Source organism: Zea mays, chromosome 3 (assembly GCF_902167145.1).
Source record: "Zea mays cultivar B73 chromosome 3, Zm-B73-REFERENCE-NAM-5.0, whole genome shotgun sequence".
Lineage (NCBI taxonomy): Eukaryota > Viridiplantae > Streptophyta > Magnoliopsida > Poales > Poaceae > Zea > Zea mays.
The window spans coordinates 225,396,887-225,415,022 of record NC_050098.1 but is presented as its reverse complement, the minus strand read 5'-3'; the positions used below and the strand labels follow the sequence as shown (position 1 = coordinate 225,415,022).

Sequence of the window (18,136 nt, the reverse complement as noted above, 5' to 3'; positions counted from 1 at the left end):
CACCACAAACAGCTCGTGAGCATGGAACTGTTGCAGATGGAAAATCATGCCAGAGCAGGTCACTGTGGCCAGCTATGGGCCCATGGCTGCCGTGCCTCAATAGCATGTGTTGAATGCGACCTCTAAGCCACTGTCTTGTGGCTCCATGCCGCAGCCACCTTGCCGCCCACATGCTGCTGTCGCCTGTCAGCCTGACCGTGCAGTCATCCAAACGCAGCCGGCCTGCAGCCCGCACCTCCATTTCCGCAACCCACCAACGGTATCTGGCGGCCAGCTCCAAGTGTGAAGTCTGCAGATCCAGCTGAGGGGACACCATCTGTACGCATCGGGCCGGAATCCTGTTGCCAGACACCATCCCGTGTAGGCCTAGCCTGGAGCCCCTCAGTAGGGAGAGGGAGGAAGGGTTCCTTGCCCTTCATGGACTGCCAACGGGCAGTGGTGGCACGAGGGAATTGTTCGGCTGTGGAGGAGACGGCGCCGTCCGAGCCGCCCTGGAGAGAGGGACCCAGGGACCTCTGGGTCGCTGTCCAAACTATCCCTCACTCCCAAATTGGACCTTAATACAATAAAGCTTATATTAGTGGGTACATTACTGCAGACTATATATTTCCACATTTCTAATATAGCCATTGTTGTATCATGTCAGGTGATGGAAATGCTGTTGCTGCCACGGGCAAAACCGAAATCTCAGCTGCACAAAAGAAAACTCAAACTAACATGAGGACCCTTAGAGGGCATACAGGTGCTATTACTGCTCTTCATTGCGTAACAAGAAAGGAGGTCTGGGATCTTGTTGGTGATCGTGAAGATGCTGGTTTTTTCATCAGCGGAAGCACAGATTGCACGGTTAGCTTAAATCATATGCTGTTATACTTACTCTTGTTGGTTACTTTTTACAATACTTGCTCTAGCATCACAGCTCACTTTGTTATTAGGCATGCCAGCATGCTTCACGGCCAGTCTCCATAAGTTAATCATATTACCATTAGTCCATTCTTCAATTATGCCAACATTAAACAGGTAAACCTTGCGAAGAGAAGGAAGATGCGATACACTAAAATAGGAATTGGTACCTGTGTGTGTTTTGTGAGAAAGACTACCATCTCTATTCTCTGCACAGTAAAGAATACAATGTTCTTGATAAAAGATATCATTTCATCCTACTCTGTTCTTTCCTTTTGTTATGTTTTAGGAGTTGGAATTTGAAACATGAATAATGAAGCCTTCATGCCCTAAGTATGTCAGGGTAGGGCAGGCTAGAGATAAAAAGCCAACGGGAAGGCTACAAAGCGGGAATTAGTAAAAGATAAAATGTCTCAACTAGGCATGTTCACCGTGCTGGTTTATTGTCAATTACCAGAGGAAATGGTTGTTAGAAGTTAGAACTAATCCTTGCGTTTACTGCTTATCCAGCTAGCACTAATAGTGTATGGCCCTTTTAGGTGGCTGCTGCCATATAGGTCGGTTTGCTCTATATTCTTAGACAGTGGGTCTAGCTGCTGCCTCTGACAGCAAGTAGTAAGAGCAAACAGTAGTCTTTGACAGCAAGTAGTAAGAGCAAGCAGTAGTCTTTGACAGCAAGCAGTAGTCTATTTTGTTTTTACTAGCGCACAACAGCAACAGTATATGTATAGTCGGTCAGTAAGATACGATGCAGGCTGTCACCTGTCGGGGAAGTCAATTTGATATCGTTTTGTACTGACAGCTGCCATAAGCATATGGTCGGTGTACAATCTGACTTATGTACTGCTATATATGTGTATCCATATGCAATCAATAGAATTATGGAAGTTTATTTCAGACTGAACTGTGTCCAGCCACTTCAACTCACTCCGCTCATCCTATAGCTGCAGTGCTGCACTACTAACAGTAGTAACATTATGAGTTGTGGTTCTGAAAAATGGTTCTTTCAGGGTTTGAACTGAGAACTAACTTGTTAATACTTAGTTTCCATCAATTTAAATCCTATTTGATATTAAAATTACTGAACCGGTCGTAGTAGTTTTTTTTTTAAAAAAAGAGAGTATCCATGACTGCTTAAATTTAGTTGCTTACTACATGACCTGAATCATGCTTTGGTATTCCCTCCGTCCGGTTTTGATCATTAGCTAAGCTCTTCTGTGTTTACTTACTCCAGCCACAACCATCAAAATCATTTAATAAGTGTGTGACTGCCACAAGAAAGAACAAACAGATACTAGCACTTGTGGAAGAATACGTAGCGGAGATGGTTGACACATAACTCACTGTATAAATGAAATAGCAGATGTGACCAAACCCAAGGCAAAAACAGATTGTGCTATGTACGCGATGATCGTTGTTGTTGTTTTTTTTTGGAAATTATATACTGGACAGGAGGGGCAAGCCTGGTGCTATGATGAGAGCTGTCTCACTGAGTCACCAGATCTCAGGTTCGAAGCAGCCTCTCCACATCCGCGGGGAAGGCTTGCCTAAATTTATCTCTTTCTAGACCCCACTCATAATGGGAGCCTCCGGCACTAGGTTTTCCCTAATTGTATGCTGGATGGAGGGAGTAGTTTGATAGTTTCATATGTATTTGCAGTCATATTACTAAAATTATTGGTTGATCCTGCGCAACGTTTGATTTTGTAAGTTTAGCATTTTTTTCTGTTTTTCTTATGTTAAAATACTCATTTCATTTTGAATTACACACACTAGCATCACATAAGAATCAAGGAACAAATGTGAAAGAGTAAACTGCTTCCTTGAATGGCTTAATAACAGCTAATGCACCAACTCCAACATGCATGAGTTATGAGTAAATACGTGTCAACCAATTCCATAAATGCACTAATAAATTAATAGTAATACAAATTTGGTTCATAATGTACAATTTGAGATGCAAGGCCATGATGAAGGCCACCTCGAAATTGCAGAATGTCATGTGTTTAAGAACAAATTTCCATGCCAGAGCGACATTTATTTTGTAAGATATGGAGCTCAACTTGTTGGAGGCTCTTAGCATTGCTTCATTACCTTCATCTTAATGGTACCAAAGCCTGTGTTTATTGTTGATTGCACTAAGTAAAAGTTCATGTGCATTTAATTTATTTGTTGGTATTCATGCAATATGATTGACAACCATCCCCTGATTTGAATTGAGCTATGCTGAATTATTACATGGTATCTTTATCTGTCTTTGATTTGGACACTGAACATTTAGTTTGTTTCGTACATCTCACAGGTAAAAATTTGGGATCCAAGTTTGCGTGGTTCTGAACTTCGAGCAACACTTAAAGGGCATACTAGGTAGTAGCCATTATCTAAATTACATATTAAATACTGCATTGTCACTTCGATCGTATTGCAGTGTCTGTTTTTTTATGATACATCTGTCTGATACTTCTGGGAATTTACTGAATAGGCTGAAGCCATTTACCCTGTTTCTCTTTTATTGTTCTTCAGATAGTTGTAGATTATCCATTTTGTTTACCTTGTCCCCTGATTTTATCTATCAAAGTATCAATTTGTTCAAATTTGCAGGGCAATTCGAACAATCAGTTCAGATCGTGGCAAAATAGTTTCTGGAGCTGATGATCAGTCTGTCATAGTATGGGATAAGCAGACTTTTAAGCTTTTGGAAGAACTGAAGGGCCACGAGGCACCGGTGAGGCTCTTACATTTAGCTGTAGATTTGTTTCTATGTTAACATTGTCTCCTTAGTAACTCCAAAGCATGTTTTGTTCAATATCGGTATAGGTTAGTTCTGTCCGGATGCTCTCAGGAGAACGTGTCCTTATTGCATCCCATGATGGTACTGTGAAGATGTGGGATGTCCGGACTGATACTTGTGTTGTTACCGTGGGTCGTTGCCAAAGTGCTGTTCTCTGTATGGAATATGATGATTCCACTGGGATTCTGGCGGCTGCTGGAAGAGATATGTATGTACCCTTTTAACCTAACAGGGTTTTGAATACTTCAATCCTTTAAATTTATGTGATTTGGGTTGGAATTTGTTCTGAGAAGTTTATACTCACCAGCACGGCACATGTCTGGGATATTCGCTCCAGCAAGCAGATGTTCAAGCTTCAAGGGCATACAAAGTGGATAAGGTAATTTCTTCGTTGCATTTTCAACTCTGTGTACATTCATGTGTGACTCTGACATAAATCATTTGTCGACTGAAAGATCAATGAGGATGACCGGAGAGACCATAATAACAGGTAGTGATGATTGGACTGCTAGAGTGTGGTCCCTTAACCGGGGAACATGTGATGCAGTGTTAGCATGCCATGCTGGTCCCGTACTATGTGTGGAATACTCACCTTCAGATAAAGGAATTATCACTGGTATGTGACTATATCTCATTTTAAGAACAGGGTGGCCTGAATTGTGGATCTATAGTTGAATATTCTGCATGCTTCTGATTCTTAATTTATTCCAGGTTCAGCTGATGGGCTCATACGATTTTGGGAAAATGAAGGTGAGTTCTTAGTGATTGTAACTAATATCAATTACTGCATTGATGTTTTTGTTCATTTGGGGGGGGGGGCTAAAGTGTGGTTTTCTGCATGTTTTATGGTGGGTTGTTTTTTTTTCTCGAGACGCGCAGGAGAACTGCGCCCCATTATATATTAAGCAGAAGAAAATAGAAAAAAACAATGGTTTACAGATAAAAACCTCCTTACGGAGGCCAGAAACAGGCATACAAATAAAGATCCATAAGGGGATCAAAAAACATACTACTCAAACTTCCTAAGCCTCTATCACTGGTGCAGCCAAATGAACAAGGCCTTTTGCACCAGCAACTTCCCATTTTCTTCTTTCCTCATCCGCAGCTCTGAGACTTAAGGACAAACTTGGATTGCAGCCATCAAAAATGCAGTTATTTCGGTGATTCCATAAAGTCCAAGCTCCCAAAATGATGAGAGAGTTAAGGCCCTTTTTTGTGAGTCCAATAACTGCTCCCTCCACCACTTCCCACCATTCCAGGAAGGAGTTTGCAGTTGGCTGTGGTGCAAGTGAATGAAGACCAAATTTCCTAAGTAAAAGGTACCAGAATTCCCGCGAGAAGGAACATTGTACAAGGAGGTGGTCTATAGTTTCTTCCTCTTGATCACATAGAAGACACTTATCTGGATGATTTAGGCCTCGCTTTGCCAATCTATCAGCTGTCCAGCACCTCTTATGAGCAACCAACCAAAGGAAGAAGCGACATTTGGGCAATGCCCAAGACTTCCAGATTCTTTTATAGTGTCCAAATGACACAGATCCCAGGAACAGACCTTCATATGCTGATTTGGCTGAGTATACACCATTCGGGGCAATACTGAAGATATGCCTGTCTTCAACCTCCGGCTGCAGCTCGATGCCAGAAATCAATTCCCAAAGCTGAATGTAATCTGTCAAAACCCCCACTGACAAGGCTCCTCTGATGTCAGAAATCCATTTGGCACTAACAATTGCTTCCTGGACTGTCCTACAATTAATTAGCCGCTTCGGAATTGCGCCGATCAGCCTTGGAAACAGATCTGCAATTCTTTTTCCATTCAGCCATTTATCCTTCCAGAATTTGGTGTTGATTCCGTTCCCCACTTCAGTGGTCACAACTTCAGAAAAGAAGGCTCTAGCCTTTTTTGGGACTTGTATTTGAAGCCCAGACCAGGGGCGAGATTGATCAGTCTTTTGTAACCAAAGCCATCTTAGTCGAAGTGCCCAACATAATTCTGGAAAACTAGAAATACCAAGCCCGCCAAGCTTTAGGGGGCGGCAAACTTTTCCTCAGGCAACAAGACAATGACCACCTTTAGCTTCTTTGCGGCCTCTCCAAAGAAAACCTCTTCTAATTTTATCAATAGCATCCAAACCCCACTGTGGGATATCTACTGCCATTGCTAAATATACTATCATGCTAGTAAGAACATGCTGAACTTGCACTCTTCTTCCAGCCCGTGTCATTAAGTCCGCCTTCCAATTAGGAAGCTGATCAGCTATTTTATCCACAAAAGGTTGGAACTGCTGCCTTGTTAGCTTGTGTAAGGATAAGGGGAGCCCCAAATACCGACAAGGAAAGGTTGAGATTTCACATGGCAGCAAGGATTGGACTTCGAGTAGAACCTCCTCAGAGCATCTAATCGGATACACATTTGACTTTTGCACATTATTGTGTAGCCCAGAGGCGTCTCCAAACAAATGAAGAATGCTAAGAGTAAGGTCTATATCTGTCGGTGTTGGGCATAAGAAAAGGACCACATCATCAGCATACATGGAGACTCTATGGAGCTTTTTTGAACTAGAAAGCTGTTGAAGCAAACCATCATTTTCTGCCTTTGAGAACATGTAGACAAGGACATCCATAACTAAAATAAATAGCATGGGAGAGAGAGGGTCTCCCTGTCGAAGTCCCCTGCGGTGCTTAATATGACGACCTGGAAATCCATTTAAAATAATCTGAGTAGAGGAGGTGGCCAGAAGACCACATATCATATCCGTCCAAATCTGCCCGAAACCTAACTTCTTCATCACCTCGATCAGGAAAGGCCAAGAGACAGAATCAAAAGCTTTTGTAATATCTAATTTCAGCAGCAAGCTGGCCTTGTTTTGTTGATGCAACAGTCTGGAAGTTTGTTGAACCAGCATGAAATTGTCTTGAATGAACCTCCCTTTTATAAATGCGCTCTGATTCGGTGACACCATCTCATTGAGCTTGCTGGCCAATCTATTAGCAAGGATTTTGGTGACCAGCTTGGCAAAACTGTGCACCAAACTGATAGGCCTGAAATCTTTTATATTATCTGCTCCGTCTTTTTTGGGGATCAATGTGATATAGGCTGTATTAAGGCGCCCAAAATTGGCAAATTTCCTGCCCCAAACAGCCGAGATAGCTGCCATAATATCAGCCTTAATAATTGTCCAGCAAACCTTATAGAACCTTCCTGTGAATCCATCAGGGCCTGGAGCCTTATCTGAAGGAAGACATTTGATGGCATCCCAGACTTCTTGTTCTGAAATGGGGGCTTCCAGAACGGTCAGATCAAAATTAGGCATTCCAAGAGCCTCTAACTCAATCGCCCTTTCCCTATCCGTACTGTTTCCCAACAGCATGGTGTAGAATTGGTCCACACACTCAGCTTTCTCCTCATGGCTGGTTAGGATTTGTTCCCCCTCAACCAGACATGCCACAAAATTTTTCCTCTTACGATGACGGGCGTGAAGGTGGAATAGCTTTGTATTAGCATCCCCATCTTTGAGCCAAGAAATCCTCGCTCTCAGCCTTGCAATGGATCGCTTGCAAGATGACAATAATAATGCTTGTTTCTTGAGTCTGAATTTGAGCCAGCGCTCAGCAGGGCTGAGAACTCTACCATCCTGCGCTATTTCCAGCATATGTAGGATTTCTTTAGCAAGAGCAAGTTGGGATCTAACGTGCCCCACCTGCTTTTCGCTCCAGGCCTGCAAACTTTTAGCAACTCCTTGTAACTTCATTTCCAGGGACTTAAAAGGGCATGTAGCTGACTCAATAGAATTCCATGTGGCAAGAACAATATCCTGAAACCCCTCAAGCTTGGTCCAGAAGGATTCAAAGTGAAAACGCCTTTTTCCGGATTTATTATCCCTAAGCCCCAAAATTAGAGGACAATGATCTGAATCTTGTGAGGCAGTACTCTGAAGAAGAACATTGGGGAAGAGAAACTCCCAATCCACTGAACAAAACACTCTGTCTAGCTTGACCAGTACAGGCACATTTCGTTGGTTGGACCAAGTGTACTGCCTGCCATGCAAGGGAATTTCCTTCAGGGTCATATCCTCAATTAATCTACGAAACCTACCCATCATTGCTCTGTTGTAATTACTGTTGTTCCTATCTGAGTCTTTATAAATGAGATTGAAATCGCCAGCCAACATCCACGGTCCAAGACATTCGGCCCTAATTTCTCTGATTTCTTGCAGGAACAAAATCTTCTCATTGCCTCCTTGAGGACCATAAACACAGGTCAGCCACCATTCATTTCCCCTACTATTACAAAACTGAACTGAGACACTGTAATTATCCAGTCTTTTTTGACCAGTGAATCCCAAATGTCGTCTCCAAGCCACTAGAATGCCCCCGGCTGCCCCAACAGAAGGGAGATAAATAAAGTCATTAAAATCTGTCCCCAGCATTGAAAGAATGAAACGATCGTTTTAGTGATGTTTATTGCCTATCAACACCCGTACACAAAAATTAACTATTTGCCACTATTTGGAGGTGGGTGGTAGCGAAAGTACCGCTAGCCGAGTTGGTTAGGTGGTCTGAGTAACACTCCTTAGGTCCTGAGTTCGAATCCCATTGGGAGCAATTTTTAGGCTAAGGTTAAAAAAGGTCACTCGTTGGTTCCCCTGGTCGCGTGCATACGAGATGGACTGACCTACAGGGGGCGGATCCTCGTGTACGGGTTTGGAGGGCTCAAAGCACGAGTAACTGGCCTATAGGGGGGGGGACCCTCATGTTGCACGGGGGACCAGCTTTCGTGACATTTCTTGGTCGGAGCTCCGATTGAGCTTCTTAATATAATACCGTAGGGGCGGTCTTTCCCCTACCGGCCGAGTTTTTTTGGAGGTGGGTGGTAAATAAAATGCCATGTTAGTGACTCATGTGTCAGTGACACATGATTAAGGGGTTTTCGTAAGGATGGCAAATAGTTAAAAGCCCCCCTATACACGGGTGTAACCTAAATGTGTCTTTTGGTGAAATGTGCCTGTTTGTGAAAACATGAATACAATTTGCACTAGGTTGCTGATGTAAATGATGTCCCTTCAGGATGCATGCACATATGTCACAAACACTACCATTTCATTAAAAAACACCTGATTGAAGTTCTCAGTTATTTAAGATAGATATGTTAATTCTCTAATGTAGTTGATCCAATGGTTGTAGTTCTAGATGACATGGCATAACATGTATTTGGCTTAGAATTCAATTTTAGTGTAAAGAAGGACTTGTGGTTTTGTACTACATATCCAGACATGACAAATGCTGTTTTTTAACAGGAGAGATGCATATCATTTTATTAAGAGAAAAGGTCTGAAACATAAGGGAAGAAATCCCCAACAACACTTACACACTCTCCTAGAACATAAACTGAAAATAAATACCGAAAGCAGCACGACTAAAACTGTTGTAGGCTTGCAGCACTGGTTTTCATAATCTCGGAAGTCCAAATCTTGCCAATAACCACCTATCTGATAATGGATACTAGGTTATATGGATTTACCATCTACTGAATACTCAACATCATATTATTAATGTTTAGTAGGTTTCAGTTTAGAAACAATACATGAATACATCATGCCAATGATTTCAAGAAAGTATTAATCATGGTTTTTAAAGTGGTAAGGCGAGACAAGGTGTTGGACCACCGCCTGGACGTCTAGGCGGCGTTTAGGCGAGGTAGGGGAAAGACCGCGAGGTAGGCGGGCAAGGCGCCTAGGCGACGCTTTAAGAACAGTGGTATTAATAGTATTTGCTGTTAGCACCAATTTATTGCATTATATATTTATGTCTATCTATTAGCTTTGGTTACGAAAAAGGGTAAGCAAGCCAGTTTGCACCAGGTGAAAATTTCTTTTCTGTCTTCCTTGACTTTGGAAGTAGTCAGCGAGATATGTTGTTTGGGGTAGGACTTGTAGAAACTTATAGAAAAGTTTGGAGAACTATTTGATTTACCAGATAATGAAAACTGGTGGGTGTTGGAAAATTTCTCAAACTCAATGTTTTGTGAGGGTTGCTTTTTTTACAACTATCATACATTTGCTGAATGGTCTTTTTTTTCTTTCCTGTTATTTTTTTGGAAGTTTATAAAGTCTATCCTTTAGCTACTGCACATGGCCTAAAAAACTAAAGCATTTCGTTCTCTTTTACAGGAGGAATAAAATGCGTCAAGAATCTTACACTTCACACAGCATCCGTTCTGTCCATTAGTGCCAGTGATCACTGGCTAGCGATTGGTGCTGCTGATAATTCTATGTCTCTTTTTCATCGGCCACAAGAAAGATTCGGTGGCTTCTCAAATGCAGGATCAAAAGTTGCAGGATGGCAGCTTTACAGAACTCCCCAAAAAACTGCTGCAGTGGTATGCTATCATCTTAATCTACACATTGCTTTATTTTAAGTTCAGTCGTAGCAAAATATTTTTGCAGTATTATTGACCTGCCCGTGTGACTTCTAGTTAGGTACAGCCCCCCATACATCCGCACACACCTTTTATACCACTGCAAAGTAGCAGTGCTGCAGGGTCACACATATTGATGACCTTTAGGGCCGATTTGGTGATCAGAGATCACGGGGGGATTGGAGGGGATTAAGGGGGAAATTAGTTTATTTCCCCCTCAATCCTCTCGTGATCCACTTGTCACCAAATCAACCCTTAGAAAGAATGTCGTATACCTAAGATCGCCAACAATGATGCTCCTGGGATTGTTTTGAACTCACTACTATTGTACTGAATCAATTGTTTAAGGCATGATGCATATCTTATGTTTGCTTATCCAATTGATTCAAAATTGGGAAAGTTGGAATCAGCTTTCTTAAATTTTGTTGTTTGGTTGCACGTGGAATTGAGATTCGAAATCAGAGGCTCAATTCCCTGAAATTGGACTATAACTAAAAACCCCCCTCCCAATACAAAGCCTCACCCCTCGGTATTGCGTGGAATTAGATCGCACAATTTCAAACTCCAATTCAGTGACATCCAAACAATAGAATTGAAATTATATCTCACTTCAATACCATGTCTGATTTGGTATTTAGCCCAATTCAATTCCATCCTCTCCAATATCGACATCCAAACGGAGCATAAGTATGATTGTAGGTCTGTAGATTAAGCTGTGAGATTGATATCACAAACGTTCCTAGCAGATATCATAAGGCTCGTACCAACTCATTCTTGGGGCGACTGCTCTTATGCTCTGAACAGTCGTGTTTTTTTTGTTCTTTTCGTGATATTCTGAATTATCGATGCTCAAAATATTTTGAATTACATGTTGCAGGTGAGATGTATAGCATCTGACCTGGATAGGAAAAGAATATGTAGTGGTGGTCGCAACGGACTCCTGCGGCTTTGGGATGCAACTACAAGCATCTAGGACTGATAGATGTTCATGTGAAAAGGCAATTGACATGATGTTGCATGCCATTTTCCTTTTAGCTAGGAATTTATGTGCTATTTAGAGGATGCGAAAGGAGCCGGACTTTGTTCTACTGTTTCTTTATCATCTAAAAAACCCTGCCCAGTTGAGTATATGTTTGACGTCGTGTAAAATTTTGTTTATATTTTCGGGTTCAGATAGCCTTACGTGGCTACGATTTTGTAAGAACTATGAGAAACTTGGGAAGTTCTGTACTACTACCAGTGCAAATGTTTGTTTTAGTACAACATTATTTTTTATGTGCATATTCATCGTATGAACCTGCACTAGTGCAAACATGACTGCTAGCATATGCATCACAACCTATATTTGTTCGAGCTATAACTTTTAAGGTTTTAGCTTAAAAGCCTGCTTTATAGCTTTTGGTGGTAGGGATAAAAACAGTCTAAAATGATCGGAAAAACATATAAATTGATTTTGTTTTTTTTATCTTCTTAACGAGACAAAAAACAAAAAGATGACGGTCGAAATATAGGATTAGGAACACTTTTTAACCGCCCATATAAATCAAAGGTGCTGCCTTTTAAACTCATTCTTACTAGTGAAAGACAGGAAGAAATAAAGCCAAAACTAGTAAAAGCATCTCCAAGAGTCTTAGGACCCGTTTGGTTTCTTTAGTCCAAGTACTAAAATATAATTAAGATCGGAGACTAAAGTTTAGTTCCTACCATGTATGTTTGGTTTTAGGGACTAAAAGTATTCGAAATGCATTAAATGAATTATAAGATGACTAAAATACCCTTAATATTCTTCCGCTATTAGCGCAACTGAAATAAATGAAAGGTAAAAAGTGGAATTTATATGATTTAGTCTCTTTTAGTCACCTCTTGAGGGACTAGAGATAAACAGTTTAGTTCTTGTTTTAGTATATCGTTTGGCAATTTAGGGACTAAATAGGGCTATAATAGAGGGAATAATCTTTAGTCCCTCAAACCAAACGTGACCTTAAACACACTCTAAATAATGCTTTAGAGTACCATTCTATCAATGAATTTAGAGTTCTAGTAAAAGCAACCCTGCATTCTATCTTTAACTAGTGAGGAATTTAGAATATGAGATGGCAAATATTTCAAGATTTAATTGAAAAATCTGCTGGCACCAAAATTTCTATTTCTATCAATGAAGAGGATATAAATAGCTTCTCATAGTCGTTCTATTCTACGTAGAAGAAAACAAAATACTTCCTCCGGACAACTAGCGCATAGTCCGGTGTCTGTCGTTACAGGCAGTAGATGGTGAAGTATGTAAGGACGTTGTACAACATTCATTTCATGTGAACTGCTCATGGGAGCTCTGTATGATTTCTATGTACAAAATTCCTCCACACTCACTTGGTACAGACGATGGAGTGCCAACATGCATGCCCACACTAGCTAGCCACACCCACACGGTATCACAAAACCTAAAACCAGACAGCAGTTCCATGTTCTGCAACCTCTCTACGTACGTACGTGGTCACATATCACGGCGGCAACACAGGGTTTCTTACTTGCTAACCACAAATTATATTAATTGCTAGAACTCCTCTAACCCCCGGTGCAGTCCCGACCTCGCGCTCGTTGTACGTCTTTCTTCCAGAAGAACTCGTCCGTCACCGGCGCCGGTACGTTTTACCGTTTCAATGGTCGACGACGACAACGACGCATGGCTGCCGAGAGGCTGAAGCGACTGACGCACGCATGACGATCGATGGCGCGGCTGAACCGGTCGGCTCTCACAGCCCACAGCCATGCGACCCTTGGCGGAAGATCCGCGGCATGCATGCATATGCAGGAGCTTAGGCTGCGGCCACGAGGGGGGCCACGGCGGCGCAGGAGGGCGAGGAGGAAGGCGAGGTCGCGTCGTGCACGGCCTTCGTCATGGCCTCGTGGAACAGCGCCTCGTTCCAGCAGTCGCCGTCCTGCGTGCAGTACGTGGCCAGAGAGTCAGACAGGCTGGGCAGATACGTACGTACGTCTCAATGAAGAAGTAAAACGCAGTGCATGCATGCATGATCGATGAGCATATATAACCAATAAGAGATGCGAATGCACGTACAATTCAATCCAAGGAACGAACGTACCACGATGTGCAGCTTGATGTTGGCGAGCGCCTTGAGCATCGCCTGCGGCGAGTAGGTGTCGGCGTCGACGGACAGCACGCTCACCACCCCGCCCATCCACCGGAGGCACTCCAGGACGCGCAGCACCAGGTCGACGATGTCGCACTCCACCATCACCATCACCGTCACGCTCACCTGCGGCTCGCCCGGCGCCGCCCTGGCGACATGCACTCTGGCTCTCCGGTGCGCCACCGCCGCCGCCGTGGCGGCCGTGCCGCCGCCGCCGTCGTCGCGGGGGACGTGCCTCTCCAGCTTGGCGTTCTTCTCCTCCAGCTCCGACACCTGCGCCTCCAGCGCCTTGAGGTAGCTCGCCGCGTTCGTCAGCACCGTCGTCTTGTCCTTCTGCGAATTGCGATCGGTGCATGTATACTATACGTAAGCAAAGGTTCCATTTTTTTTTTTCAAAAAAAAAAAAGAAGAAGAAGAAGAAAGAAAGCAAAACGTAAAATGAAGTTTCCTGTATCGTCCTTTATTTCTGTGCTTTTGTTTGTTCCATGCATTCATGAAAGGGTAGTTTAATTTCATTCACCGACGAGAGTGGCTAATTTAATCTGCTTTATTTGCTCGGCTGATTAGGACAGCCCATGTATGCTGGCACGCGATCAATATAATGGCTGTTTCGTGGCAACCACTGAGAAACGTAAAGCAACGTAGATCGATGATGGGGTGGCTTTATTTGTTCATCTTTCCAAGAGAATCAAATATTTCATCCTAGTCGTTGTTGCTTGTTCCTGCGCTGCACCTACCCAGCTGCCCCTCAACTTGCTTGTGGACAGGGACAGCAACAAGGTCCTCCCAATCGCCTTCCAAACGGCTGATGTCTTTCATTGGAAACAAAAAGCAAAGAGTATTGACCACCCCGACACACTTGACTTTCTAACAAGTCCGTCCTACTTTAGTTAATTGCAACTGGGAAAAGTAATTCATATTGTTTTATGTGCTAAAAAAAGAGTATTACAGACTTCTACAAAGACCTAAAATATATATGCTATACTGGCGCGCTTTCTTTCTTCTGTGGTAGTATTTTTATATTTTATATAAAATATGCTCGCGAGCTTTCTTTCTGCTATATATATGTGGAACTATTCTTAATTATATTATATTGTGTGTATGTACATATAGCTTGTTGTTTATCATTTGTATTGTCATTGGTTAATACACCAAGCAAACCAATTTTTATGAAAAAGAAATGTTTCCACCGGCTGCTGCAGTTTACTATTGCATAATCCTAGCATGGCTCTGATCCTAATTAAATTAATCACCACCAGCACTTTTGTACTTTCTCTTGGAATTAATTGAAGCTTCCATGACCATGCCATTGTACTGGACCTTTTCAGCTTGTGCGCGCAGCAGGGACGTCTTTGTCACGTACGTACGTAATCCTATGGCGCTTCTAAACACCTTCCTCTGTCAATGTCCTTTTTTTTGTTTTCCAAATAGTTTAACTACGCTATCCTTCACAAGCTAGCTAGGCTGGACTACATCACATGCACCGTTCTTCCAAGCCACCTTAGAAAAAAAAATTGGAGGAAAAAAACAAACAGAGCATCTATTCTCTGCCTCACAAAAGTAACGTACGGGATTTATCACGACTTCGTTGTTGGGATGGGTCCTTTTTCTACCATCAAATCATAGACGAACAACCATGGAATTAAACTTTTTTATGCCATGTAATGTGTACCCCCTCCCACTAGTACAAAAAGGCTCAAAGCCTACGGGGACGATATATTTTTACAGGCGGTTTCGGTTATCCACCGACTGTGTTATTTCTAGTGGCGGTTCCTTAAGAAAACCGCCACTAGAAATCGTATTTCTACTGGCGGTTCCTTAAGAAAACCGCCAGTAGAAATCCATGATTTGTAGTGCCGGTTTTCTTAAGGAACCGCCACTAGAAATCATTTTTATCCTTAATTTTTCGAGTTTTTCAAACGGCCTCGTATGACAAAACCACCAAAATAAAAGTTGTAGATCTCTAAAAGTTATGAAACTTTGTAGTTGACAACTTTTTTGTTTGAACTCATTTCGGTTCTCAAAAATTGAATCTAAGTATGTCAAATTTAAAATTCAAATTTTGCAAACTACCTCGGATGAAAAAAGTGTCAAAATAAAAGTTGTAGAACTTCAAAAGTTATTTATCTTTGTAGTTGACAACTTTTTTATTTGAATTCGTTTAGGGTCTCAAATAAGCAATTTATACTCAAATGGTTGTAATATGTGGAGAAAACAACTACAAACTAGACACAAGACATGTCATAGACGGAGTGGTAGGGGAGGGTACGCGCGAGGGTGAGGTCGACGGTTCGAATACTAACAACCGCGTAGCGCGCGAAAAATGCCGCGACTTGCGACTTGGGCGGGTGGGGTGGGTGGGCCTAATAAAAATAATTTTTTTAACTATTTTTAAAATATATTTTATGTTTCCTGGAAACGATTTGCACTGGCGGTTTTATTACGCCGACCGCCAGTGAAAATCGATTTTCACTGGCGGTCCTCAGTTACCCGCCTGTAAAAATGATGATTTCTACTGGCCCCTAGCACTGGCGGTTACGAAAAACGCCACTATAAATAGGTTTACAACCGCCACTATAGAACTTCTCTGTACGTGTCCGCTCTAAATTGTAAGATATTTTTTTATTATAAAGTTTAATAAAACATCTTATAATCTAGAATAGAAGCAGTGTATTTATTTGTTCTAAGGTCAGACCATATCTATAATAGCTCAGGTCACAATGTTGCTATGGATCTGATCTATCCATGAAAAAAACAATAGATAAAATCAAATGCAGATCGATGAGTTCTCTCTTGAGTGCTAGCTGTGAGTAACAATGTCCCGAGAAATATAATTAGAGGGAAAAAGTTCAAGTCTCCTAGCTAGACATCCATGATCATAGGACAATTCTGTAGCAAGAGAACATACACATATATCTATACCACTAGCTAATCCACTAGTTTAAACTTTGAGAAATCCACCAACCAAATCACATCATAGTCATAATCTCCACTAAATCCATCAAATAAATTACAACCAGACTTAACGCACCATCAAAACCAACGATTCATATCGTTGAATAACTCATCTCCCTTAATCAATTTCAATGGACAATATTACTTGAATCATCCCTCGTCCCGCTCCCTCATCTACGACCCTACCGTCTTCAGTCTCCCTTCCCCCCTCTCCCTCACTTGTATTGCCCCCGCCGTCAACCTCTCCCTCATGTAGTCGCCACCGCCGTCGACCCCTCTCCTCTCCTCCGCGGGATTGTAATGTCAGCATAGGTGTTATATGCTAGTATTTTAATGGTGTGTATATATGGATCCTATTTTATATGTTACAAACATTGCAATTTTATCATGAAGTGGTGTGTATATATGGATCCTATTTTATATAGTACTTTTAAAATTCTTATAACCAAATCAACAAGTGAAAGGTGCAAACTTAACTTACGCCTTAGGCTTTAATCCCCTTCCTCAATTCATGCCTAACCAAACAAGCCCTTAATAATTTAAGAAAGTTAACTGCTAGGAGGTGTAGAGACTACGTACCTTGGAACAGGGTGGAAGGAGCGACCGGAGCGTGTGGAAGCTGTCATTGAGCTTCTCCCGCCTCTTCCTCTCGGAAATCATGTGGTACACCTGGCTGCTGTTGTTGCTCCCCGCCGCCATGCAGGCGTCGTCCTGCTGCCGTGCAGCGGCGCTGGTGGGCGCCACGGCGAGGCTGCTGGTCCTGACCGTCACGTGGCCGGCGCTGTCGTCCCCGCCGTGCAGGTGTACGCGCGGCTGCACGGCGCCGGCGCCGGCGGCTCGGTGCGGCGGCGACGAGGACTCGGAGGACGAAGGCGACGCGGAGGAGATGACGGCCATCATGGCCAGCATGATGGCCTCGTCGTCCCCGGCGAACGGGTCCTGCGGCTGCGGGGGCGCCGGCGAGAAGGCGGCAGCGGCGGCGCCGTCGAGCGGCGGGATGAGGGTGGAGGACGAGGAGCCCCCGCTGTCGATGGAGAGCGAGCGTTTGGAGGACAGCGAGGACGACGAGTGCACAGGCTGCTGCTGCTGCTGCTCGTCTCGGCGCTGGGTCAGGCCGTGGTGGTCGTTGTCGGCGAAGAAGCTGCTCGTGTCCATGCCGTCCGCCTTGGCGTGAACGACGTCGCCAGCGGAGGCCACCAGGCCGCCGGTGTCGTCGGCGTCGCTGGCGAGGAAGCTGGCAGCGCACCTGGGAGCGATCGCAACCACAGGAAGAGAAATATTAAGCCACTAGGCTCCGGTCATGGCCATGGAGGAAATGAATAATGGAGTAGCGCTAGCTAGTAGTATAGTACGTACTCTGCCAGAGCTGACCAGAAGGGGTCATGGTCATGGCCATGGAGGTCAGGGCCAGCGTGGATGCCGTCCGCCTGCAGCTGCAGGTCCAGGCCGCACCACACTTCATCCATGGACGCTAGCTGATGGATCGGATTTGGATATGTCTGGCAGCAAATAAGAGAGACGCGCGGTGGTGGCCGGAGCGGAGGGAGAGCGGGTGGCGGCCGGCAGTGAGATGGCGAGCCGCTTAGGCAGCTGCTTTGCCTTTATATATATGGAGGCGCAGGCGAGGCGGAGGGGAGTTGGTGTATATCTAGAATCTAGCTAGTTGCAACAAAATATTTCGTCATTTATGAAAGGGGAGGACAAGAGGTAGCGGATGCAACTATGCAATCAAACAAGTGGACGATTGGATATTTGGATGGACGTACTCGATTAGTTTGTTTTAGAGAGAGAGAGAGAGAGAGAGAGAGAGAGAGAGAGAGAGAGAGAGAGAGAGAGAGAGAGAGAGAGATGAATGCAACGCAAAGCGAAGCGAGAGTGGAATAGTAGTCGGTCAAAGTCCATGCGTGCGCGGGGGAAGCTGCA

At 43.4% G+C, this 18,136-nt stretch overlaps 2 protein-coding genes across 5 annotated transcripts in view; one reads left to right on the top strand and one right to left on the bottom strand.

Annotated features, from left to right (window-relative positions):
- Window positions 1–11,393, top strand: part of LOC100273771 (uncharacterized) — a 65,601-nt gene extending 54,208 nt beyond the window's left edge. For 2 of the 4 annotated variants that reach the window (XM_020549581.1, XM_008674234.4), the window contains 9 exons: window positions 647–846; window positions 3,206–3,270; window positions 3,505–3,628; window positions 3,721–3,902; window positions 4,002–4,073; window positions 4,150–4,310; window positions 4,406–4,444; window positions 9,865–10,073; window positions 10,990–11,393. In XM_020549581.1, coding sequence (XP_020405170.1) covers window positions 647–846; window positions 3,206–3,270; window positions 3,505–3,628; window positions 3,721–3,902; window positions 4,002–4,073; window positions 4,150–4,310; window positions 4,406–4,444; window positions 9,865–10,073; window positions 10,990–11,085 — 1,148 coding nt within the window. In that variant the 3' untranslated portion in view covers window positions 11,086–11,393. Of the gene's footprint in view, window positions 1–646; window positions 847–3,205; window positions 3,271–3,504; window positions 3,629–3,720; window positions 3,903–4,001; window positions 4,074–4,149; window positions 4,311–4,405; window positions 4,445–7,911; window positions 7,955–9,864; window positions 10,074–10,989 lie in introns of all 4 variants that reach the window. The other 2 variants (XR_563443.3, NM_001148175.2) reach the window with 2 other exon arrangements.
- A 1,025-nt stretch (window positions 11,394–12,418) lies between these two features.
- On the bottom strand, window positions 12,419–17,736 carry LOC100279537 (uncharacterized). Its single transcript, NM_001152535.1, has 4 exons — window positions 17,570–17,736; window positions 16,793–17,459; window positions 13,211–13,591; window positions 12,419–13,048 (listed from the first exon to the last, which is right to left on the bottom strand). The coding sequence occupies exons 1-4, from the start codon at window positions 17,677–17,679 to the stop codon at window positions 12,926–12,928; spliced, it is 1,281 nt and encodes a 426-aa protein (NP_001146007.1). The 5' UTR covers window positions 17,680–17,736; the 3' UTR covers window positions 12,419–12,925.
- Between the last annotated feature and the right edge of the window lie 400 nt (window positions 17,737–18,136).